Genomic DNA, 25,000 nt, shown 5'->3' with positions numbered 1-25,000 from the left:
CTGCGGCCGCTTGGACAACAATTTGTGGGCAGCCTCCTTCCAAAGGAGTGGCCTTTCCAAATAAACCCAGATTGGTACGGTTGGATTCGCACAATTATATTCTCCCCAGGTTTGCACAATTGGATTCTTCCCTGGATTTGCACAATTGTATTATCCCCAGGTTTGCACATTGGTATCCTTCCCAGGTTTGCACGATTATATTTTCTCCAGATTTGCCCAATTGTATTCTCTCCAGATTTGCACAACTGTATTCTTCCCCGGATTTGCACAATTGTATTCGCCCCAGATTTGCACGATTATATTTTCTCCAGATTTGTGGAATTGTATCCTCCCCAGACTTGCACAATTGGATTCTCCCCAGATTTGCACAATTATTTTTTCCCCAGATTTGCGCAATTGTATTTTCCCCAGATTTGTGCAATTATTTTTCCCCAGATTTGCACAATTGTATTTTCTCCAGATTTGTGCAATTGTATTTTCCCCAGATTTGCACAATTGTATCCTCCCCAGGCTTGCACTATTGGATTATTCCCCACATTTGCACGATTGTATTCCTCTCGGATTTGCACAACTGGATTCTTCCCCAGATTTGCACAATTGTATCCTCCGCAGGTTTGCACAATTGTATCCTCCCCAGGCTTGCACAATTGTATCCTCCTCAGATTTGCACTATTGGATTCTTCCCCGGATTTGCACGATTGTATTCTCCCCAGATTTGCACGATTGGATTCTTCCCCAGATTTGCACAATTTGATTCTTCCCCAGATTTACACAATTGTATTTTCCCCAGATTTGCACGATTGTATTTCTCCCCCTCCCTCCCTCCCTCGATTTGCACGATTGCATTCTTTCGTGGTCTAGATGTTTCCTTTCTGGACCTTGCTGGGCTTTCAGGCGGAACCCACCACTTTCCATGTTCGAAAGGCAGCCCCACACGCTCATGAATAAATGATGGTGCAACCGCGGGGTGGAAGCCAGAGAGGCCGGTGATTCTGGCCCCCCTTTAGTGCATTAGTGACCCTGATGATGATGATGCTGATGCCTTTCCCCTTTTGCTTCTATTGCAGCACGAACGGGAACAGATCATGACCACCAACGTCTGGCTGACGCAGGTGAGGCCCCGCCTCCACTCTCTAGAGCCCCTCCCCCACAACACCTGGACCTTGGTTCAAAAATGATATGAATCCCAATCCCTCTTCCAATGCCTTTCCCTCCTCCTGAGACTTCTATGGATGGCCGTGGCACGAAAGACAGCAACGCAGCCGTCTCAGGAGCACGGGAGAGAAAAAGGTGGCCCTAGAGGTCATCTAGACTGACCCCCAGCTCAGGAGGGGGGTCTTAGTAATTGATACTGACCTCCAGCTCAAAAGGGGTCCCTGGAAGTCATCTAGACTGGCCTCCAGCTCAGGAGGGGTCCTTACTGGTCATTGATACTGATGTTCAGCTCAAAAGGGGTCCCTAGAGGTCATCTATACAGACGCCCAGCTCAGGAGGGGGCCTTAGTGGCCATTGATACTGACCTCCAGCTCAAAAGGGGACCCTAGAGGTCATCTAGACTGACCCCCAGCTTAGGAGGGGGCCTTAGTGGTCATTGATACCAACCTCCAGCTCTAAAGGGGTCCCTGGAGATCATCTAGACTGATCCCCACTTCAAGAGAGATCCTTACTGGTAATTGATACTGACCTTCACCTGAAAGGGGGTTCCCAGAGGTTATCTAGACTGACCCCCAGCTCAGGAGGGGGCCTTAGTGGGCATTGATACTGACCTCCAGCTCAAAGGGATCCCTAGAGGTCATTTAGACTGACCCCCAGCTCAGGAGGGGGCCTTAGTGGTCATTGATACTGACCTCCAGCTCAAAAGGGGTCCCCCAGAGGTTGTCTAGACCGACCCCCAGCTCAGGAGGGGGCCTTAATCATTGATATTGACCTCCAGCTCAAAAGGGGTCCCCAGAGGTCATCTATACAGACCCTCAGTTCAGGAGGGGTCCCTAGTGGTCATTGGTACTGACCTCCAGCTCAAAGGGAGTCCCTAGAGGTCATTCCTACTTGACCTTCAGCTTGCAACGTGAGAGGTCACTTCCTGTTGTCTCAGCCCCGTCCTTAACTGGGAGTTGTAAGTTGGACGTCTGTAACTCAGGGACAACCTGTATATATCTGTCCATACATAGGATAGATATAATATCATAGATTTGGAAGGGACCCCCAAAGGCCATCCAGTCCAGTCCCATTCTTGACTAGGATGTCCGTAAGTCAGATGTTTATAAATCATAACATAATGGAAGTAATAATATATACTACTGTATAACAACAACAACAACAACAATATGCCTCTCACTCCCTGTTGTCTCAGCCCCGTTCTTAACTAGGAGTCGTCTGTTTGTAAGTCGGGTGTTTGTAACTCAGGGACAGTTTGCACTGTCCTTGGGACTCGCTGAGACAGTCCTTCCAATACGCCGGCTCTCCTTAATGTTTGAGAAAGTGGTCTTGAGGCTGGGTGGGAGTTGTAGTGCAAGGGAGGGGCTGGGGGCTGCCAGGGGTCGTGCCCCCCTGCCCCCCCGTGACCCTGCCCTGACCTTGTGCCCTTTTGCCAGGAGTGGGAGGACTACCGCCTGACCTGGGACCCCGAAGACTTTGACGACATGAAGAAGGTGCGCCTGCCCTCCAAGCACATCTGGCTCCCGGACGTGGTGCTCTACAACAAGTGAGTGACGCAGGTCCAGCCCGCCTTCCCTGGAGACCGGATCCGTCCGGCCGAGACAGATGGACGGAGAGAGAGAGAGAGAGAGAGAGAGAGAGAGCGCTACCCTCCTTCCCTCCACCTGCCTTCTTTCCTTCTTTCCTTCCTGCCCTTTCTCTCCCTCGCTCTAACGCAGCGGTTCTCAACCTGGGGGTCGCAACCCCCAGGGGGGTCGCCTGGCCATTTCGGAGGGGTGTTTACATTACGACTTGTATTTATATTACGATTTGTAGCAGTAGCAAAATTACAGTTATAAAGGAGCAATGAAAATAATTTTATGGTTGGGGGTCACCACAACACGAGGAACCATATTTAGGGGTCCCGGTGTTAGAAAGGTTGAGAACCACTGCTCTAACGCCTTTCGCCCTCTTCTTCACCTGCCTTTTGTGATACCACTGCACTACTACTAGTAGTAGTACTAGTAGTAATGCAATGGTATCACAAAAGGCAGGTGAAGAAGAGGGCGAAAGGCGTTAGAACAGTGGTTCTCAACCTTTCTACTAGTAGTAGTACTAGTAGTAGTGCAATGGTATCACAAAAGGCAGGTGAAGAAGAGGGCGAAAGGCGTTAGAGCAGTGGTTCTCAACCTTTCTACTACTAGTAGTACTACTAGTAGTGCAATGGTATCACAAAAGGCAGGTGAAGAAGAGGGCGAAAGGCGTTAGAGCAATGGTTCTCAACCTTTCTACTACTAGTAGTACTAGTAGTAGTGCAATGGTATCACAAAAGGCAGGTGAAGAAGAGGGCGAAAGGCGTTAGAGCAGTGGTTCTCAACCTTTCTACTAGTAGTAGTACTAGTAGTAGTGCAATGGTATCACAAAAGGCAGGTGAAGAAGAGGGCGAAAGGCGTTAGAGCAGTGGTTCTCAACCTTTCTACTAGTAGTAGTACTAGTAGTAGTGCAATGGTATCACAAAAGGCAGGTGAAGAAGAGGGCAAAAGGCGTTAGAGCAGTGGTTCTCAACCTTTCTACTAGTAGCAGTACTAGTAGTAGTGCAATGGTATCACAAAAGGCAGGTGAAGAAGAGGGCGAAAGGCGTTAGAGCAGTGGTTCTCAACCTTTCTACTAGTAGCAGTACTAGTAGTAGTGCAATGGTATCACAAAAGGCAGGTGAAGAAGAGGGCGAAAGGCATTAAACCACCACTACTACTACTACTACTATTACTACTAGTAGTGGTTTATTCAGTGCTTAGGCCACAGGTCTTTCACATATAGGACAAACAAATCCTCTCCCCTCTTGCTCTTTCCACCCTCCGTTTGTCGCCCTTCCACCCCATTTCTTCTTTTTTGCTTTCGCTCTTTGTCACCTTCTTTCTCTTTCCGCCCTTCACCTTTTCTCTTTTTGACCACGTATCTAGAAGACTTCAGTGTAAGAGTCTACAGGTTAACCTTATGCAGGCCACTTCGATACAAGTTTGAGAAGATTTGGATGAAAGGTCCTACAAGTTAACCCTGTCTAGACCATTTCAATGTAAGGGCCCATATCTAGAAGACTTGGATATAACTATATCTAGACGAGTTTGACATAAGGTCCTACAAGTTAACTCTATCTAGGAGACTTGGTTATAAGGTCTCATGGGTTGACTCTATCTGGAATACTTTGAGGTAAGATCCCATAGGTTCACCCTAACTAGAAGACAACCATATAAGGTCCTATCTGGAAGACGTTGAGAGAAGGTCCCATAGGTTGACCATATCTAGAAGAGTCCAATATAAGGTCCTACAAGTTCCTATAGATTTGGAAGATTTGGATATAACATCTCACAGATTAACTCTACCTAGAATACTTTGATATAAAAAGTCCCACATCTAGAAGACTTGGATATAAGATCTCGTAGGTTAACCTTATCCAGAGGACTTGGATGGAAGACCTGCATATATGATCTCACAGGTTGATCCTAGTCGAAGACTTGGATACAAAGTCCAAGTTTACTCTACTTGGAAGACTTTGATAGAAGGTTCCACAGGTTGACCATATCTAGACGAGGTCAATATAAGGTCCTAGAAGTTAACCCTATCTAGAAGAGTAAGGTCCCACAGGTTAACTCTATCTGGAAGCCTTTGGTTAAAGGTCCAACAGGTTAACCATATCTGGAAGACTTGGATATAAGGTCTCACAGGTTAACCATATCTAGGAGAGTTCAACATAAAGTCCTACAAGTCTGTCCAGTAGACTTGGATATAAGATCTCACAGGTTAACCCAGTCTGGAAGACTTTGCTATAAGGTGCCATAGGTTGACCCTCTCTATAAGGTTCCATGGTAGAAGGTCCCATGGGATGACCCTCTCCAGGACCCTTTGCTCTCAGGGCTCACGGGTTCACCCTTTCTCTTGTCTCTCATTGCTGGCAGTGCGGACGGGATGTACGAGGTGTCCTTCTACTCCAATGCGGTGGTCTCCTTCGACGGCAGCATCTTCTGGCTCCCACCGGCCATCTACAAGAGCGCCTGCAAGATCGAGGTCAAGCACTTCCCCTTCGACCAGCAGAACTGCACCATGAAGTTCCGCTCCTGGACCTACGACCGGACGGAGATCGACCTGGTGCTGAAGAGCGAGGTGGCCAGCCTGGACGACTTCACCCCCAGCGGCGAGTGGGACATCATCGCTCTACCGGGCCGGCGCAACGAGAACCCCAATGACTCCACTTACGTGGACATCACCTACGACTTCATCATCCGCCGCAAGCCGCTCTTCTACACCATCAACCTCATCATCCCCTGCATCCTCATCACCTCGCTGGCCATCCTGGTCTTCTACCTGCCCTCCGACTGTGGAGAGAAGATGACCCTCTGCATCTCGGTGCTGCTGGCCCTGACCGTCTTCCTGCTGCTCATCTCCAAGATTGTGCCGCCCACCTCGCTGGACGTGCCGCTGGTGGGCAAGTACCTGATGTTCACCATGGTGCTGGTCACCTTCTCCATCGTCACCAGCGTCTGCGTGCTCAACGTCCACCACCGCTCGCCCACCACCCACACCATGCCGCCCTGGGTCAAGGTGGTCTTCCTGGACAAGCTGCCCACCCTGCTCTTCATGAAGCAGCCGCGGCAGAACTGTGCCCGCCAGCGCCTGCGCCAGAAGCGCCAGGGACAGGAGCGGGCGGCCGGGAACTTCTTCCTACGTGATGGGGCCCGCTCCTGCACCTGCTACGTCAACCCTTCCGCCACCAAGAAGTTCGCAGGAGGAGGAGGAGGGGGCAACAGTGGTGGAGGCTCAGCTGCAGGGAGGCCCTTCACGGAGGCTTCCGAAGGGGTCAACGGGTACCGGGAGCGGCAGGCAGCGGCGACGACGGGACAGCCGCCCGGTCACTGCAGCTGCGGCCTGGAGGAGGCGGTGGACGGAGTCCGCTTCATCGCCGACCACATGAAGAGTGAGGACGACGACCAGAGCGTGAGTGTCCCCCTGAAGAGGGGCCTTCCTTGGGCTATTATGGGGATGATGATGATGATGATGGGGTATTGTCTAATGCAGGCATGGACCAACTTGGAGCCTCCCTCCAGGTGTTTTGGAATTCCACAATTCCTAACAGCCTAAGGTCCCTTCCTTTCCCCCCTCAGTCGCTTAAGTTAGATGCTAGAGTGATGGACCTAAGAGAGGCCTACCTTCAGGTCCCAATAGATAGATAGATGATAGAATGATAGACCTAAGAGAGGTCTACCTTCAGGTCCCAATAGATGCTAGAGTGATGGACCTAAGAGAGGTCTACCTTCAGGTCCCAATAGATAGATAGATAGATAGATAGATAGATAGGAGAGTGATGGACCTAACAGAGGGCTAACTTCAGGTCCCAATAGATAGATGCTAGAGTGATGGACCTAAGAGAGGCCTACCTTCAGGTCCCAATGGATAGATAGATAAGAGAGTGATGGACCTAAGAGAGGCCTACCTTCAGGTCTCGATAGATCAGTGGTTCTCAACCTGTGGGTCTCCAGATGTTTTGGCCTTCAACTTCCAGAAATCCTAACAGCTGGTAAACTAGCCGGGATTTCTGGGAGTTGTAGGCCAAAACACCTGGGGACCCACAGGTTGAGAACCACTCCTATAGATAGATGTTAGAATGATGGACCTAAGAGAGGCCATACTTCAGGTCCCAATAAATTAGATGATAGAGTGATAGACCTAAGAGAGGTCTACCTGCAGGTCTCTATAGATAGATGCTAGATAGATAGATAGATAGATAGATAGATAGATAGGAGAGTGATGGACCTAACAGAGGGCTACCTTCAGGTCCCAATAGATGATAGACCTAAGGGAGGCCTACCTTCAGGTCCAGTGATAGACTTAAGAGAGGCGTACCTTCAGGTCCTGATAGATAGATGCTACAGTGATGGACCTAAGAGAAGTCTACCTTCAGATCTCAACTGATAGATAGATGCTAGAGTGATGGACCTAAGGGAGGCCTACCTTCAAGTCCAGTGATAGACCTAAGAGAGGCGTACCTTCAGGTCTCGATAGATGCTAGAGTGATGGACCTAAGAGAAGCCTACCTTCAGGTCCAGTGATAGACCTAAGAGAGGCTTACCTTCAGGTCCCGATAGATAGACGCTAGAGTGATGGACCTAAGAGAAGCCTACCTTCAGGTCCAGTGGTAGACTTAAGAGAGGCCTACCTTCAGGTCCAGTGATAGACCTAAGAGAGGCGTACCTTCAGGTCCCGATAGATAGACGCTAGAGTGATGGACCTAAGAGAGACCTACCTTCAGGTCCAGTAATAGACCTAAGAGAGGTGTGCTTTGAGGTCCTGATAGATAGACGCTAGAGTGATGGACCTAAGAAAGGCCTACCTTCAGGTCTAGTGATAGACTTAAGAGAGGTCCAGTGCCTTGAGGTCCAGTGATAGACCTAAGAGAGGTTTACCTTCATGTCCTGATAGATAGATGCTAGAGTGATGGACCCAAGAGGCCTACCTTCAGGTCCCAACTGATAGATAGATGCTAGGGTGATGGACCTAATAGAGGTGTACCTTCAGGTAGATAGATATGACATCTTAAGCATTGACACCAGGGATGGGCCACCTGCTGCTAGGAATTGTGGGCATTGAAGTCCAAAACACCCGGAGGGCCCACATTTGCCCATGCCTGGCCTATGCTTTTGGCCATGTCCAACCACAGAACACCTCCAAAACCGAACTCCCAATTTCTCGGTCTGGATGACCTTTGGAGTCCTTTTGGCAAATCTGTGGCTTTCCTCAGAGCTTGGGAAGCACATTTCGCCTTCTGTGGCAGTCACAGGAGACGGAGAAGCTTGGGGTTGCTTTGCAATGGATCGGCATTTCCAGAACTTACGAGACCGGGGGGGGGGGGGGGGGACCGCGACTTTGGCCCGTCTTTCCTTCCTTCCTCCCTTCCTTCCGCTCCAAAGCCGTGAGTCAGAGCCCGCTGTCCTTTCCTGACCCTCCTCCTCCTCCTCCTTTCTCTCTTTCTCCGGAATCAATATTTCCCTTCTGCTTGGCTGGGTGCGGAGGAGGCAGAAAGCGCATGAAATATTCATCCGAGAGACGAGACAAAAGGGGGGGGGGGACGCCAAAGGGAGCGGGGAAACAGGGCTGGCGTTCGGTGGCACCGATGTTAGGGTACGGGAAGGCACCCCAAAGCCCCGTTGCACCACATGTCCACACTCGTCCCCATTTGGACTCTGCGACTGGAACATTCTGGCACCCCTGAGGGGCGCATGGAGCATCTCCAGCCACACATATGGCGCTCAATGCAGCAGCAGTGCCAGACGCTTGCTGGAGATGCTCCATGCGCGCCCCTCGGGGGCCACGAGGTGCCAACTTCCCAGCCGTCGCCATAGCAACAAGGAGCATGGGATGCGGAGGAGCGATGCTGCGGCCTCGGGCGGTGCAAGGGAAGGGTCTGCCTTCTTGGGTCAAGCCACACGGGGATGGCGGCTCTTCCCGGCCACACCGGTGGGCTCCTTTGGTGGTCCTCAGTCCCCTGGGCTTGGTCAGAAGCGCAAGCATTGATGTCTGGGCTGCATTGACGCTCTCTCAATTGCATACGATTTGACCCCCCCCCCCTTCAACTGCCCTGGCTCCATTCTGGGAGTTATAGTTTTCCCCTGGAACTGTCCTGGCTCCACGGTGTGGTCTCCTGAGAGTTGTAGTTTCCCCCTGGAACCGCCCTGGGAGTTCTAATTTCCCCCTGGAGCTATCCTGGCTCCATGCTGTGGGCTCCTGGGAGTTGTAGTTTTCCCCTGGAACTGTCCTGGCTCCATGCTGTGGGCTCCTGGGAGTTGTAGTTTCCCCCTGGAACTATCTTGGCTCCATGCTATGTGCTCCTGGGAGTTGTAGTTTTCCCCTGGAACTGTCCTCTTTCCATGCTGTGGGCTCCTGGGAGTTGTAGTTTTCCCCTGGAACTATCCTGGCTCCATGCTGTGTACTCCCGGGAGTTGTAGTTTCCCTCTGGAGCTGTCCTGGCTCCATGGTGTGTGCTCCTGGGAGTTGTAGTTTCCCCTTGGAACTATCCTGGCTCCGTGCTGGAACTGTCCTGGTTCCATGCTGTGGGCTCCTGGGAGTTGTAGTTTCCCACTTGAACTGTCCTGGCTCCGTGCTGTGCACTCTTGCGAGTTGTAGTATTCCAACTTGAACTGCCCTGTCTTCCTGAGAGGAGTTGTAGTTCCCCCTGAACTACCCTGTCTCCATGCTGGGAGTTGTAGTATTTCTATTAGAACTGCCCTGGCTCTATCCTGGAAATTGTAGTTTCCCCCTTGGATTGTCTTGGCTTTGTGCCTGGAGTTGTAGTTTCCCCTGGAACTGTTCTGCCTCTGTGCTGTGGACTCCTGGGAGTTGTAGTATTCCCATTAGAACTGCCCTGGTTCCATCCTGGGAGTTGTAGTTTCCCCCCTTGAACCACCCTGGGAGTTGCAGTCAACAAGACTTTTAGTCTTCTCTGCCAAACTACAACTCCCAGGAGCCCATAGCATGGAGCCTGGGCATTTCAAGTGCTGTCAAACTGCATCCAGTCCAAGAGAAAGCTAAAGGCCTTGCAGAACTACAGATCCCATGTTTCCATACACATGGAGCCTTGTTGGTCCAAGCAATATAGATATGGGATCCTCAAGAGCTCTCTCTCTCACACAGACACAAACACACACACATTGTCAGAACCTGGACACACATATACATGCATGTGTATGTGGAAGTATTGCTAAATCCGAAATCCCAAAGCTTCTGATCCAAGCAGTCTAGGGAAGGGATGCTCAAGATGCCTTATTATATGCGCATGTATATGCATATATGCAAGTGTTCCCGAATGCGAAATCCCAAGGCTGCCTTTGCGCAATCTGCCACCAGCCCCGAGCCACGGAGGGCCATGCGGAGTGCCTGTTTGCCTGCCTCTCCGGCTCCAGATGCGCGTCATCCCTTTTCCCCTCCAGAGCAATGCGCACGGCTCACTCGCAGACATGAAGCCACATGCTAAAAATTGCATGCGAATGGTCCAAAAGGGAGGCCTGTTTGGGGGGGGGGGGAGGCGCACTGAAGTCCACGCGGGCGCCTAAAGTGGGGCAAGGCGACCTTGGCGGAGGAGGAGGACGCGGCCGTGACGAGATGGGGTCTGGCAGCGCCGCGCCTGCGAGGCCGACCGTCTCCGGCAAAAGGACCGCAGCCTTCTGTCGCTCCGCTTCACCCCCAAAAGCGCATTAACCCTCACTGATGCCGCACCCCGACCTTGCAAACAGACCCCAAAAGCAAGGGACACCAGGCCGCTACACCGTCGTACATAGGATTGTAGGAGGCTCTCAGTTAACCGGCACTCCTGGGGTAAATGCTAGACAAATGTTGCTTCTGGTTGCTTGAATAGGATAAACAAAGGTCCCAGAACACAAGTTGGAATTGCTGTCTGTTAGAGTAGTCAAACTGGAGTCCTTGAGTCAAACCAATAGTTGTTTTTAGGAGAGAACACCGAGTTGTTGCTGCTTTCGCGGACAAAAGGAATTAAGGCTCCAAGCCCCGCTGCCTGGCTTTATTAGGAGTAGATGGGCGGGGCTGGAGTCCCTAATTAGGAAAAGCTTTCAAGAAAGATCCGAGTCAGCTGCGTGGACGCAGGGAAATACCACAGGTGTGGATTTCACAGTACCACGCAGAAGAATGACGATTCCAAACAGGCATAATACCCAATGTATGTCCTTCACTCAAAAAAAAATTGATTTTGTCATTTGGGAGTTCTAGTATGTATGTGTGTGTGTAATGTTCGTTTGTGGGATTAACATAACTCAAAAACCACTGGACGAATTGACACCAAATGTGGACACAAGACACCTCTCAGGCCAATGAGTGACCATCACTCCTAAAAACACTGAAAAACACAGCAGAAGGGACATAAAAAGCCAAAAAATGAAAAATACATTACAACACATACACAAAACCACATATGTCCACATACATATACACACACAAAACACGAATACACATACTGAGCCGCAGCAATGTGTGGCAGGGGACGGCTAGTGTATGTATGTAAGACCAGCAAGGAGCACTGACGTTCTTAGATGCAGAGAAAGCATTTGATAACATTCATTGGATGTTTAATGATAGGCTGTTAGGAACTGTCGGAGTTGGGAGTCGAAAACACCTGAAGTGTTCTAATCCATGCATTCTAGATAAGGGATGCTCTGGATAGCTCATTCTCGGGCCTTCTGGAGATGGGATAGTCGCTTGAGGGGGGAGATCTAGCTGAGCAACCCCGTGCCAATGTCTCACTTCGCTTGTTTTCCAGGTGAGCGAGGACTGGAAGTACGTGGCCATGGTGATCGACCGCCTCTTCCTCTGGATCTTCGTCTTTGTCTGCGTCTTCGGCACCATCGGCATGTTCCTGCAGCCGCTCTTCCAAAACTATGCCACCAACTCCCTCCTGCAGATCCACCAAGGAGCGCCGGGGTCCAAATAGCAGCAGAGCGAGAGAGAGAGAGCCACAAAACGGATGGAGAGACATAAAGAGAGGCGGGGGAGAGGGACCAAACAAGACCCCACAAACCCAAGTTTTGGGACGGAGAGACCCTTGCTACAGAGAAGGGGGAACCAACCAATGGGAACATGTGGAAACAAGGACCGGGCGCATCCTTTTTTTGGAAAGGAGAGTGGCGTTTTGCGCAAGGGGAGGCCCGTTCTCATTGGGAAGGTAGAGCTGTGCATGCTGGCCTTGGTTCGACTCTCGGGTTGAATGGACTCCTTTGGGTGCGATGGTGTGGGAACACTCACCGGACGCTTTGCACCCCAACAAACGGGGAGGAAAGGGGCTGCCTTTTGGGGAAGGGGCTCTCCCAGCTCTCCTTTCCTCCCTTCCTCCCTTCTTTCCTCCTCCAGCGATGGGGTACCAGCTCCCAACTCAGGGAAAAACAATCACGTAGGATTATATATCCATATCTATGTATCGACGTCCTCCCCCCGTACACCTCTGCATCCTCAAGGGAGCTGGAAGAGCGCACCGAGGCGCATTTTGCTGTTACTCGTAACTCCGCATAGTCTAGCCACTCGTCTCCTTTTAACTTCCCGAATAGTATGTACGATGCTGGCAAATAGGGTGGGAGTAGCTATCGAGGGAGGGAATTCGCAGAACGGCTCGTAAGTTTCGAGATTCCAGACTTTCCTTCGGTTCCCCCCCGATTTTGAGCATTGCAATGCTCAAAATGCAGGCCTCGTACTTGGTGGGAAGAAGTTACCTGGCCAGAAATGGGAAAGGAAAGCACGGGATCGTATATTTTGCGAATTGTCGGTTTGCGCGATTATGGCTAGGAATACCTTGGGCATTTTAGAAATGCTCTGTTGGGGCTGCTGAAGCGTCCCAAGGAAAATGCAAAGGCCAATGTGGGGGACAGAAGGAAACATCGTGGGGTGCAGAATCTGTATTTGGGGTGCACTGTCGCCATTTTGCCTGCTCCCCATTGCAAATCACGAAGCTCCTTGTTATTGGCAAAGGAGGCTGGGAGAGGCATTCCATAGGGCAGCCATGGCATCAAACAGCGACTGGACATTCTGGCGGTCTTGGACTGCACTTCCCAGCATTGTTTGCTGGGAACCAGAGTCCAAAACGATCCCGAAGGTGGTGGCGGCGTTGTTCTCGCCTTCTCGATCCACTTTTGGCGACCCCGATGGGACTCGACAACAAGCACCAGCGGCTTTGCGACTCAGAGACCAAACCCCCCCTCGGACTGTGCGCGTGCCTCCTTTGCCCTCGCAGCACTGCAAAACCCAATAAAGATAGGTCACCTAGGCAGAGTGTCCCTCCTTGTCTCGAGTTCGGTTGTGCGGTCGCAAAGCATTTGCACTTGGAAATTGGAATCTGGGCCAACTCCAATCTGGTCTCCGTCCTTGCGCCGAAATGCCCCATAGGCAGATTTGAAAAGAAGCATGCCTAATCCCCGAAAAGAGCCATGCGTCTAGGGCTTTCCCAGCTGAGAACAGTCCGGCTTTTGGAATGGAAGGTAACACGGTTTCCGCTCCCTCCGTTCCGAGCCAAAAGATCCAATGGTTCCAATGTTTCCAGTGTCTCATACATACGTGCATAGGTTCCTTTCCGCAGGTGGTTATGTTGGGAAATGATGGACAGATCCATGCCATGATTGTGTATGTGGGAAGCCAACACTTTCCCACCAAGACTAGTGTGAGAATACTGATCAGACACAGGGCAACTTCGGCCCTCTCTCCAAGTGTTTTGGACTTCAACTCCCACAATTCCTAACAGCCGGTACGACTCAATAGAGCCATAGCTTCACAAATGGCTAGACATAAAGGGGAGTCCACTTAAGTATAGGGAAAACTTCCTGACTGTAAGAGCTGTTCAACAGGGGAACTCTCTGCCTCAGAGCCTGGTGGAAGAGCCTTCTCTGGAGGTTGTTAATTAAGGCTGGATGACCATCTGTCGGGAGGGCTTTTCCTGCCTGGTAGAAAGAAGGGAGTTGGACTGGATGGCCCTTGGGGGACCCTTCCAGCCATAGACTGCTTTAGAGCCTGGTGGAGTCTTTTATATGCAAAAAAGATAGATGGCTATCTGTCGGGAGGGCTCAGCTGGTGTCTTTCTTTGCAAAAGGGCCTTGGACGCTTTTAAACAGACTGGAAGGCCATCTATCAGCAGGGCTTTTCCTGTCTGGTAGAAGGGGGTGGACTGGATGGCCCCTGGAGTCCCTTCCAGCTCTGAAGATTCTATAATAATAATAATAATAATAATAAATAATAATAATAATAATAATAATAAATGTCCTTCTTTGGAGGCTTTTAAGCAGAGGCTGGATGGCCATCTGTCGGGAGGGCTTTGATTGTGGTTTTCCTGCCTGATAGAAAGAAAGAGGTTGGACTAGATGGTCCCTGGAGTTCCTTCCAACTCTTCAGGTTCTATAATAATAATAATAATAATAATAATAATAATAATAATAACAATAACAATCAATGAGAACACTAACGACAATGATGTCCTTCTTTGGAGGCTTTTAAGCAGAGGCTGGAAGGCCATCTGTCAGGAGGGCTTTGATTGTGCTTTTCCTGCCTGATAGAAAGAAAGAGGTTGGACTAGATGGTCCCTGGAGTTCCTTCCAACTTTTCAGGTTCTATAATAATAATAATAATAATAATAATAATAATAATAATAACAATAACAATCAATGAGAACACTAACGACAATGATGTCCTTCTTTGGAGGCTTTTAAGCAGAGGCTGGAAGGCCATCTGTTGGGAGGGCTTTGATTGTGCTTTCCCTGCCTGACAGAAAGAAGGGTTGGACTAGATGGTCCCTGGAGTTCCTTCTAACTCTTCAGATTCAATAATAATAATAATAATAATAATGGGTTAGGAAGCCCACAAGGAAGTGCCTGGGTCAGAAAAGTTTATGCCCCCAGGTGACCGATCCACGGAAGCTTGGAAGGAACCCATTCGAATGCATTCAGTACCGCAGAGGGCGCCTCCAGGCAACAACCTGTCAGTACTATGGTTGTCCATCTTTAAAAGATAACCATAGTACTGACAGGTTGTTGCCTGGAGGGATTTAAAGATGGGCTCAAAGCCAACCTTAAAAACACTGAGAACTGGGAAGCCCTGGCCCTTGAGTGCTCCTGCTGGAGGTCAGCTGTGACCAGCAGTGCTGTAGAATTCAAAGAGGCACGAATGGAGGGCGAAAGGGAGAAGCGTGCCAAGAGGAAGGCGCGTCAAGCCAACCTCGACTGAGACCGCCTTCCACCTGGAAACCAATGCCCTCACTGTGGGAGAAGATGCAGAGCAAGAATAGGGCTCCACAGCCACATATGGACCCACAAGAATACTGGAAGACAATCCTCCTCGGAAAACGAGGAATCATCTAAGTAAGTAAGTACTATGGTTGTAGTAGACCCAACTTGCCTCATTCCCATAAATTTCTGAAGATGCCATTAGACACAGATGCAGGCAAAATGTCAGGAGGGAATGCCGCCGGAACACGGCCTGGAAAACTCCTGAAGGTTTCTGGAACTCTGAGAGTTGTAGTTTGCGCTCTTTGGCACAGAAGGTTCGAGACCTTGCAAAAACTACAATTCGCATGGAATTAACCTGGATTCATTCCACAACGTAGATGCGTCCTAAGGCAACAGACACCCTGACTTTTTGTGACTCAAGAATATATTTCTGGGCCCAACAGAACGTCTCCCAACTCGGGCATTCCTTCAAACGAGGGGTTTCCTGGTTCAGGTGTGAAACACAAACTCCACAGTCCCGAAGGCGCTTTTGGCGACCCTGAAGGGACTCAACAAGAAGCACCAGCGGCTTTGCGACCCCGAGACCAAAACCTCCCTCGGACTGTGCGCATGCCTCCTTTGCCCTCGCCCTGAAATGGTGAATCTAAAAATGCAACTCCGGTTTGGCTGCATTGTGGTTTTGCCAAAAAGAGCAAAACAAAGGGGAATGAGAATGTTTACATTTCTGCAGCCGGCAGAAATGGGGGACGATGTCCATCTAAAAATGCAATTCATGTTTGGCTGCATTGTGGAGAATGAGAATGTTTACATTTCTGCAACTGGCGGAAATGGGAGACGACGTCCATCTAAAAATGCAACTCCGGTTCGGCTGCATTGTGGTTTTGCAAAAAGAGCAAAACAAAGGAGAACGAGAGTGTTTACATTTCTGCAACCGGCAGAAACGGGAGACGAGGGCTTGCAATGCCGGGATACGCAAATCCAAGGAGAGAAGAACCCTCTCCCGAAGCATCGATGTGGTTTCCCCTTGCAAAACGACCCCCCGAAGTGACCCTCGGCCACGCACCTACCGGGAGGGAGTCAACGCCTGTTCCGATTCTGCAAGGAAACGGGACTCGAGCGAGGAAGGCGCCCCCTGGTGGCGAGCGAGGGACAGCTCAGGCTGCGCATAAATAAATAAATAAATACGTCAGGCGCCTCGAGAAAGATCCACTTCCTCCTCTTTCCCAAAGAACGACCACAACGAGAGAGAAGCCAATACAGAAAATGTTGTTTTTTATTATTATTCCTATTCTTATTTCAGGCGGAATGTGATGACTTTGGTTGTCTCATGATGGTCAACCTAGAGGGTCGCTTGGAAGAAGCAGAACTGACCACAAAAGAGGAGAAAACAGGAGAAAAGGAAGGAAAGAAGGAAGGAAGGGGAGAGAAAGAACCTGGATGACGAGGGAAGGGGGGGGGGGACAACAGGGGGTGGGGTTTGCATGTTTTGCCGTGAATAAATTTACATCTGTTTGTGGGGTTGGTTTTCACTTAAAGAGACGGCACACGACGAAGGGAGGAAGGAAGGAAAGGAGGAGAGACATGGAGGGTTTGTGGGGCGACAAGAAGGGTCTGCCTTTGGATGAAAAAAGAGAGTTTGTTGCATAAAGAGAGACTCCCCCCCCCCCAACGTTCCACTTTAATGCCACTTCGGAGGGGAGGGCGAAGCTGGTCGAAAAGACAAAAGGAAAAAGCCTTCGATTGGGCTGAAAAGACTCAAAGAAAAACCCAGACTTTGAGAGAGAAAGAGAGAGAGAGGAAAGGAAGGAAAGGAGGAAGGGAAGGAGGAGGGAAGAAAGAGGGGAAGAAAGAGGGGAAGAAAGAAAGGGAGGAAGTGAGAAGGGAGGGAAGAAAGGGAGAGAGGAAAGGAAAGGAGGGAAGGGAGAAATGTGATAGGGAAGGGTTGGAGAGGGAGGAAAGAGAGGAGAGAAGGGAGAAAGGAGGTAGGGAAGGGAGGAAAGGAAAATAGGAAAAGAGGAAGGAAGGAAGGAGGGAGGGAAGGAAGGAAGGCAGGAAGGGAGGAAAAAGGGAAGGGAAAAAGGAGATAAGGAAAAAGGAAGAGAAGGAGGGAAGAAAGGGAGAAGTAAGGGAGAAAGGAGAGAAAGAAGAAAGGAGGTAGGGAAGGGAGGAAAGAGGGAAGGAAAATAGAGTAGGGAGGGAAGGAGGAGGGAAGGAAGGGAGGGAGGGAGGAAAAAGGAGAAAAGGAAAAAGGAAGAGAGGCAGAGAAGAAAGGGAGGAGAGAAGTAAGGGAGAAAGGAGAGAAGAAAGGAGGTAGGGAAGGGAGGAAAAGAGGGAAGGAAAATAGAGAAGCGAGGAAAGGAGGAAAGGAAGGAGGGAGGGAAGGAAGGAAGGAAAAAGGGAAGGAAAAAAGGAAAGAAGAAAAAAGGGAGGGAGGAAAGAGGAAAGAAAGAAAGAAGGGTGAAAGGAGGGAAGGAAAAAAAGGAGGGAAGGGAGGGAGAAAGGAAGGAAGGTGCCTGAAGATATTCCACACAGCTCTTCTCCCCAAATGAGAGCAACAGCCAAGAGCTTGGATAGAAAATAATGTATTTAAAGGAACAGCCTCCTTTCCTTTCCCTTTCCCGTTTTGGGACCCTGCGGAGGCGGGCAAAGACTTGAATGCGGGGACACCTCACGTGCATACATGACGCAAAGATGAAGGGTCCCAGCTTGTGTTGCTCTTCCAAGTGCTGACCACCACAGCTCCCACTATCCAGCCCTCAGAGTAAATGCGAGTTGGCATCCAAAGGACCGAGGGCCGAATCAAAGGACGCCCCTCCACCTGGGCGGTCAGGATGACCTCTAGCGAGCCCAAGGCCCATTTGGGGCCAAGGGTCCCTTTGTCTCGCCTTCCAAAAGGCAACCAGAACGGATGCCACGGCAGAAAAATAGACGAGGACTCGCTTCTCTTGCCCATTTCTTAAAAGGGTGAGTCTCGGAAGGCCTGCGGGGTCTTCCTGGAGGGCTCTGAGGGCCACGCAAATGCTGCCCCGCTTGCCTTGGTGCCTGCCAGGGGCCGACTTCTGTTCCGATTCTGCCTCACAATCTGAATCCGGGGACAGACGTGGCCCTGGCCGGGAACACCAATGACAGGCAGCGATGGCAGGCCAAGCAAGAGGCCGAGGGTTGCCTTCAAGCTGGTCAACTTGATGGCACGAGCAGCAAAAAGGACAGGCAGCCGATATTTTCTACCTGGAAGGGGGCTAGTCTAGATGGCCTCTGGGGGGGGGGCTTCCATGCCTCGTATAATATTGGCTGTAAGAGGCTGGTGGAGTCTCCTTCCTTCCGTATGATTCTACCTGTATCTCTCTCTCTCTGGAAGCTCGTCTAGATGGCCCTTGGGGGTCCCTTTCATGCCTAGCATAATATTGGCCATCTGGGAGACTGGTGGAGTCTCCCAATGTATCATTCTGCCCCTCTCTCCCTATTTATCTACCTATCTGGAGGGTAGTCTAGATGGTCTTTGAAGGCCCATTTCATGCCTAGTATAATATGGGCTGTGGGAGCCTGGTGGAGTCTCCTTATGTACAATTCTGCATGTATCTCTCTCTCTCTCTATCAATGAGGCTAGTCTAGATGACCTTTGGGGGCCCTTTTCAGGCCTAGTATAATTTGGGCTGTCTGGAAGGCTGGTGGAGTCTCCCTCAGAGCTTGAAATTGGGAAAAGGGAGGAAAAAGGAAGGATCGAGACAGACAGATCGATCAAGTATGGGCCAAATTGGGCCCTGCCACTTCCAGATCTTTTGGACTGCAACTCCCACCATTCCTAACAGCCCAACCCTTCCTTTCCCCCCTTAGCCACTTAAGATAGAGGATACAGTGATAGACCTAAGAGAGGCCTACCTTCAGGTCCCAATAGGTAAGATGGTAGAATAATAGACCTAAGAGATGCGTACTTTCAGGTCTCGATAGACAAGTTGAGAGAATAGATCTAAGAGATGCGTACTTTCAGGTCCCAATAGATGAGAGAATAGATCTAAGAGATGCGTACTTTCAGGTCCCGATAGACAAGATGAGAGAATAGACCTAAGAGATGCGTACTTTCAGGTCCCGATAGACAAGATGAGAGAATAGACCTAAGAGATGCGTACTTTCAGGTCCCAATAGATAGCTTAAGTGGCTGGGGGGGGGGGGGGGGAGAGGAGGAAAAGACCTGAGGCTGTTAGGAATGGTGGGAGTTGCAGTCCAACACCTGGAAGGAGGGAGGGCCCAAGTTGGCACAGGCCTGAGATAGGTAAACAGACAGGGATGCTAATGGGTTCCTCCCTCTTTCTCACTCTCATTCTGGTCACAGCTTTACTGAAAGGGGAGGGGGAAACTCAAGAGGGCAAGACATCCCTCTTTCCCAACAAGAGATTAAAACCGGCCATCCGTTCAAACTGGGAAATCAAAAGACAATTCCATAACCCGAAGTAAAATGAACATTCCCACTTCCGTTTTAAAAAATAAAGCCCAAATTAATTAAAAAAAATACTGGCCCCCGCCTCCAAAACCGAGGGAGGGAGCGAGGGAAGGGAAAGGAGGAGGAGGAGGAGGAGGGATCCCGGCTAGGCTTCGGCCAGGCCAAAGGCCTTTTCCTCCTGGGGCTTGCAAATCCAGCTGCCGTAGCCCATCTCCTGCAAGGCCCAAAAGAACTGCCCCTTGGCACTCTGGTAGGCCTGGGCTGCCTCCTTGGCCTCCGAGTACGAGGACAGCGTCTGCAGGTCCTGGCGGTCCGCCTTGGCACACAGCGACTGGAAGAGGGCAAACAGGTGCCGCTTGGAGACCCGGGAGACCTCCAGCTTTGGTCTAAGAGAAGAGAGAGAACCCGGGCGGAGGCACCGTTAGCAAACCGTGCGGCGGGGTGAAGATCCCTAGAAGCATATCGGAAAACTGAACAACTGACCGTTAATTATTCCAAATCTAAAGTCAAGGTGTTTACTAATGGCAGATTGGGAGTCACTCTCTGGACCATGCCCTGACTCACTGCTTAACTCTCAGGCAAAAGGGGGTCCTGTCAGAAATATTAAAAATTAACTAGGTATTTTTAAATACAAAAATGTGAGTCTCGCACTGAAAGGGTTAAATGGATGCAATGGCTCAGCAAAAGCTGCAGTTCTATATAAGCAGATGTGCCTGTAGCTTAGAAGCCCTTAGTGTTAGTCAGGCCCAGTGGGAGGTAGTCCTCAGTGTGAGAGAAGGCCTCAGTGTGAGAAGGCTTCAGTGGGAGAAAGGCCTCAGTGTTAGTTCACCTTAGTGTGAGAGGTCTCAGTGGGAGAAAGGCCTCAGTGTTAGTTCACCTTAGTGCGAGAGAGGTCTCAGTGGGAGAAGGCTTCAGTGGAAGAAAGGCCTCAGTGTTAGTTCACCTTAGTGTGAGAGAGGTCTCAGTGGGAGAAGGCTTCAGTGGGAGAAAGGCCTCAGTGTTAGTTCACCTTAGTGTGAGAGGTCTCAGTGGGAGAAAGGCCTCCGTGTTAGTTCACCTTAGTGTGAGAGAGGTCTCAGTGGGAGAAGGTTTCAGTGGAAGAAAGGCCTCAGTATGTGAAGGCCTCCTGTGCAAAGCTCCAGTGTGAAGGTTGAATTTTATTTTTGTTATGGAAACTTTGTTTGTGTAAATAGTGCAACCATAGTCTTTTGCTCTTAAGGAAAAGCCTCCCAAGAAAGAGACCACATTGGAACTTCCAAATAAATAAATAGACAAACAGGTCCTGTTTAAAAGCAGGGAGGTATTTAAGGCACCCATCAGGAAATGCCAGCGATTTGGAAGGCTTCAGTGTGAGGTAGGCCTCAGTGTTAGTTCACCTTAGTGTGAGAGAGGCCTCAGTGGGAGAAGGCCTCAATGGGAGAAAGGCCTCAGTGTTAGTTCACCTTAGTGTGAGAGAGGCCTCAGTGGGAGAAACAAACAAAGCTCTTCAGCAGGGCGATGTGGTGACAGCACCCCCCTGTGGTCAGAACCGGGCACAGCCTCCAAGATGCTGAGGAGGGGGAAAAGCCTATATATCCCTCTATGTATGTACCACTGCCTGTCTTGTCAGGGTATACAACAACATTGAATGGTTTGTCGGATTTGTATGTTCTGTGATCCACCCTGAGTCCCCTTCGGAGTGAGAAGGGAGGAATACCAATACTGCAAATATACAAATAAATAAATAAACAAACTAGCCCTTTTAAAAAATAATATCTGGGCATTAATTCCCTCTCAGGCACCATAGTAAACATTCAGAAGAATATGGGGGGGGGGGGGGAGGCCGAAATGCGGGCTCACCCGTCCACTTTGCCTTTCGTCCCGTCCAGGACTTCGACGTCGGTGTCGTCCGGCAAAGCCCAGTTGACGCTGGACTCCTTCGTCTTGCCCGTCTGCCGGGCCGAATCGTAGACGCTCACGCGCCCCACCTGCGTGGACCCCAAAAGGGGAAGAAAAAGGGCAACCGGTGAGACTGGGAAAACTCTACAGAGGCTGGGGAGGGGGCATTGATCGGGTGTGTGTGTGTTGTTGCCAGGATGGGGCCCCCGGGAGTCCCTTCCAACTCTAGGGTTCTATCAATTCTGTAACGAAACGGTCTTGCACGACTGAGGTGCCTCTCCAGAAGCATCAGCCTTAGGAACTGCGTTGGAAAGCTGGAACTGGGCTGGCAGAAGGGACTAAAAAGGGAAGGGAACAATAAATAGGAAGGGCGAAAGGGCATAAACGGAGAGGTACCTCTGGGTGATTGACCACGTAGGGCGCAGGGAGCCCCGCCTGGAATGTGTCGCCGTCTCTGGACATGCGGCAGCAAATGGCACGCGTCAGGTGACCCTGGCTGTACAGGTAGCCTGGAGGGGAACAGGAAGGAAGGGGAGAAAGTGAGCACAAAAGGAAGGAAGGAAGGAAGGAAGGAGAGAACGAAAGAAAGAGGGACACAGGAAGGAGGTCTAAGGGAGAGGGAAGGAGAGGGAGGTCGAAAGAATCAGCAAGAGAGGAAACAGAGAGAGAAGAGAGAAGGAAGGAAGGAAAGAAGGAGGAAGTAAGTGAGGGAAGTACAGAGGAAGAGGGAGACCAGAAGGAAGGAGGAGAGGGAGGTAGAAAAATCAGCGAGAGGAAACAGAGAAAAGGAAGTGGCAGTAAGAGAGGGAAGTATAGAAAAAGAGGGACAAAAAGGAAGAAGAGAGAGAGAGAGGAAGAGTCAGCAAAGGAGAAAACAGAGAAGAGAGAAGAAAGGAAGGAAAGAGACAGTAAGAGAGGGGGGGGAAGAATAAAAGAAAGAGGGACACAGGAAGGAAGTCTAAGAAAGAGAGTGGGAGAGGAAGGTTACAAAAGTCAGTAAGAGAGGAAACAGACAGAGAAGAGAGAAGAAAGGAAGGAAAGAAGGGAAGGAATGAAGCAATCAAGGAGGCAGTCAGAGAGGGAAGCATGGAGAAAGAAGGAAACCAGAAGGAAGGAGAAGAGAGGGAGAGAGAAAGAGTCAGCAAGAGAGGAATCTGAGAGAGAAGAAAGGAAGCAGTAAGAGAGGGAAACATGGAGAAAGAGCAGAACGAAGGAGAGAGCGACAGAGGTAGAAAGAGTCAGCATAGAAGGAAAGAAAGAGAGAAGAGAAGAGAAGAGAAGAGAAGAGAAGAGAAGAGAAGAGAAGAGAAGAGAAGAGAAGGAAAGGGCAGTAAGAGAGAGATGCACAGAGAAAGAAGAAGGGAGGAAGCAAAGAGAGAAAGAAGAAGGGAGGAAGCAAAGAGAGAAGAGAAGAGAAGAGAAGAGGAGAGGAGAGGAGAGGAGAGGAGAGGAGAGGAGAGGAGAGGAGAGGAGAGGAGAGGAGAGGAGAGGAGAGGAGAGGAGAGGAGAGGAGAGGAGAGGAGAGGAGAGGGAGGGAAGGAAGGAAGGAAGGAGGGAGGGAGGGAGGGAGGGAGGGAGGGAGGGAGGGAGGGAGGGAGGGAGGGAGGGAGGGAAGGAAGGAAGGAAGGAAGGAAGGAAGGAAGGAAGGAAGGAAGGAAGGAAAGAAAGAAAGGGCAGTAAGAGAGGGAATCAGAGAGAAAGAAGACCAGAAGGAAGGAGAAGAGAGGGAGAGAGGGAGAAAGAGTCAGCAAGGGAGAAAACAGAGCGAGAAGAGGGAAGAAAGGAAGGAAGCAAGGATGAAAGAAAGAGGGACACAGGAGGGGAGAGAAAGACCGCATCACAAGAAAGAAAAAGAGAGGAAGGAAGGCCAAGGGAGGGAGGAAGAAAGGATAGATGGATGGGGGGGGGGGAGTCCCCCCTGGGAGGCAAGGGCAAGCAAGTCCTGAGAGCGAAAGAATGTCAAAGGCATGAAGGAGAAATCTGGATGGGACCACCTGCCCGGAAGCGGGCACCAAGCGCAGCAGCTGCTCCTCGGCACCTAGGGCAGAGTCCCTGGCACGGGCTCCCCCCCCCCCCCAACATGCAATGCCATCCTGCGCACGCACGCGTGTTGTGCTTACCGAGGGTGATGGAGCGGAGATAGACGGGCTGGAGGAAGTGTGAGAGGAGCGCCCCCTGGAGGCCCAGCACGTTCCAGCGCAGGATCTTGTCGCTGCAGGACATGGTGCGCAGGCGCTCCCCGTGCTGGATCCCGTCCCAGGTGGGAACGATGTCGCTGGACTCCACCGGGATGGTGCCTTCCCCTGACCCGGACAAAGAGACGGACCCCCGCGTTAGGAGACAGGACCCTGCCCAAGGGGGGGGGGGGGCTTCATGCTCTCACACATTTCCAAGACTCATCACAAAACTGGGTGCAACTGCCAGCCCCCCAAAACTGGCTGCAAACACCATCATCCAACAAAATGTGAATTTTGTTTTCTGTTCCTGGTTTGAAAGTGTTACTTCCTGTTTAATTGTGCGGTCCTGACTTGGAAAGTAGTTTAATAATAATAATAATAATAATAATAATAATAATAATACTTTATTTCTACCACACCACCATCTCTGCAAGGGACTCGGAGCGGCTTACATGAGGCCAAGCCCAACAACACATCAGTAAACAACAACAAAACAACAAAAACAATAACAATAACAATAAATAATAATAATACTTTATTTATACCCCGCCACCATCTCCCCAAAGGACTCGGAGCGGCTTACATGAGGCCAAGCCCAACAACACATCAATAAAAACAACAACAATAAGCAAAATAAACAATACAGTTAGTATAACTCACACGAAGACAATAAAATACTGCTGAAGTCTTTAAAGAGCGAGGACCTGGGCCAACAACAACAACAAAAAAACACAAATCCAGCGGACCTGATGGGATCCCTGCTGAAATATTTAAAGAGGGAGGACCTGGGCCAACAAAAAATAATAACAACAAATCAAGCAGACCTGATGGGATCCCTCCTGAAATCTTTAAAGAGGGAGGTCCTGGGCCAAAACAAAAAAACAAACAAACAAACAAATCCAGCAGACCTGATGGGATCCCTGCTGAAATCTTTAAAGATGGAGGACCTGGGCCAACAAAAAAAAAAAACAAATCGAGCGGACCTGATGGGATCCCTCCTGAAATCTTTAAAGAGGGAGGACCTGGGCCAACAACAACAACAACAACAACAAAAAAAAAAACAAATCCAGCGGACCTGATGGGATCCTTGCTGAAATCTTTAAAGAGGGAGGACCTGGGCCAAAAAAACCAAAAAACCAAAAAACAAATCCAGTGGACCTGATGGGATCCCTCCTGAAATCTTTAAAGAGGAAGGACCTGGGCCAACAAAAAAAAATAACAAATCCAGCGGACCTGATGAGATCCCTCTTGAAATCTTTAAAGTGGGAGGACCTGGGCCAACAAAAAAAAACTATAACAAATCCAGCGGACCTGATGGGATCCCTCCTGAAATCTTTAAAGAGGGAGGACCTGGAGACCTACCGTTCTCGACCTTGGTGCGCAGCTTGCCCTGCTTGGGGTTCTCAAAGAGGGGCTGGTGCTGGTCCTCTCCGGCCGTGTTGACCTGGTCGGAGCACGACTTGTCAAAGAGTGCACCGTCCCCACACGGAGCCGTGCTGCAGCCGGGGAGACATACAAGGCGAGAACATTATCCATCGGGACCCCCAAAGGCCATCTAGCCCAACCCCCATGCAGGAAGAACACAATCAAAACCACCCCAAAACCACTTTGGAGGCCTC

At 50.3% G+C, this 25,000-nt stretch overlaps 2 protein-coding genes across 7 annotated transcripts in view; one reads left to right on the top strand and one right to left on the bottom strand.

The window, feature by feature from the left end:
* Nucleotides 1-12,944, top strand: part of CHRNB2 (cholinergic receptor nicotinic beta 2 subunit) — a 20,952-nt gene extending 8,008 nt beyond the window's left edge. The window contains exons 3-6 of the mRNA XM_060757918.2: nt 1,068-1,112; nt 2,592-2,701; nt 5,088-6,123; nt 11,450-12,944. Of these exons, the coding sequence (XP_060613901.2) occupies nt 1,068-1,112; nt 2,592-2,701; nt 5,088-6,123; nt 11,450-11,620 (1,362 nt within the window). The 3' untranslated portion in view covers nt 11,621-12,944. The remainder of the gene's footprint in view (nt 1-1,067; nt 1,113-2,591; nt 2,702-5,087; nt 6,124-11,449) is intronic.
* A 3,199-nt stretch (nt 12,945-16,143) lies between these two features.
* Nucleotides 16,144-25,000, bottom strand: part of ADAR (adenosine deaminase RNA specific) — a 48,554-nt gene continuing 39,697 nt past the window's right edge. For all 6 annotated transcript variants that reach the window (XM_067472277.1, XM_067472279.1, XM_067472278.1 and 3 more), the window contains exons 11-15: nt 24,744-24,877; nt 23,325-23,507; nt 21,601-21,713; nt 21,166-21,293; nt 16,144-19,712 (exon numbers count right to left, since the gene is read on the bottom strand). In XM_067472277.1, the coding sequence (XP_067328378.1) occupies nt 19,472-19,712; nt 21,166-21,293; nt 21,601-21,713; nt 23,325-23,507; nt 24,744-24,877 (799 nt within the window). In that variant the 3' untranslated portion in view covers nt 16,144-19,471. The remainder of the gene's footprint in view (nt 19,713-21,165; nt 21,294-21,600; nt 21,714-23,324; nt 23,508-24,743; nt 24,878-25,000) is intronic.

Source organism: Anolis sagrei, chromosome 12, assembly GCF_037176765.1.
Source record: "Anolis sagrei isolate rAnoSag1 chromosome 12, rAnoSag1.mat, whole genome shotgun sequence".
Classification (NCBI taxonomy): domain Eukaryota; kingdom Metazoa; phylum Chordata; class Lepidosauria; order Squamata; family Dactyloidae; genus Anolis; species Anolis sagrei.
This window is presented reverse-complemented; position numbering and strand designations above follow the sequence as displayed.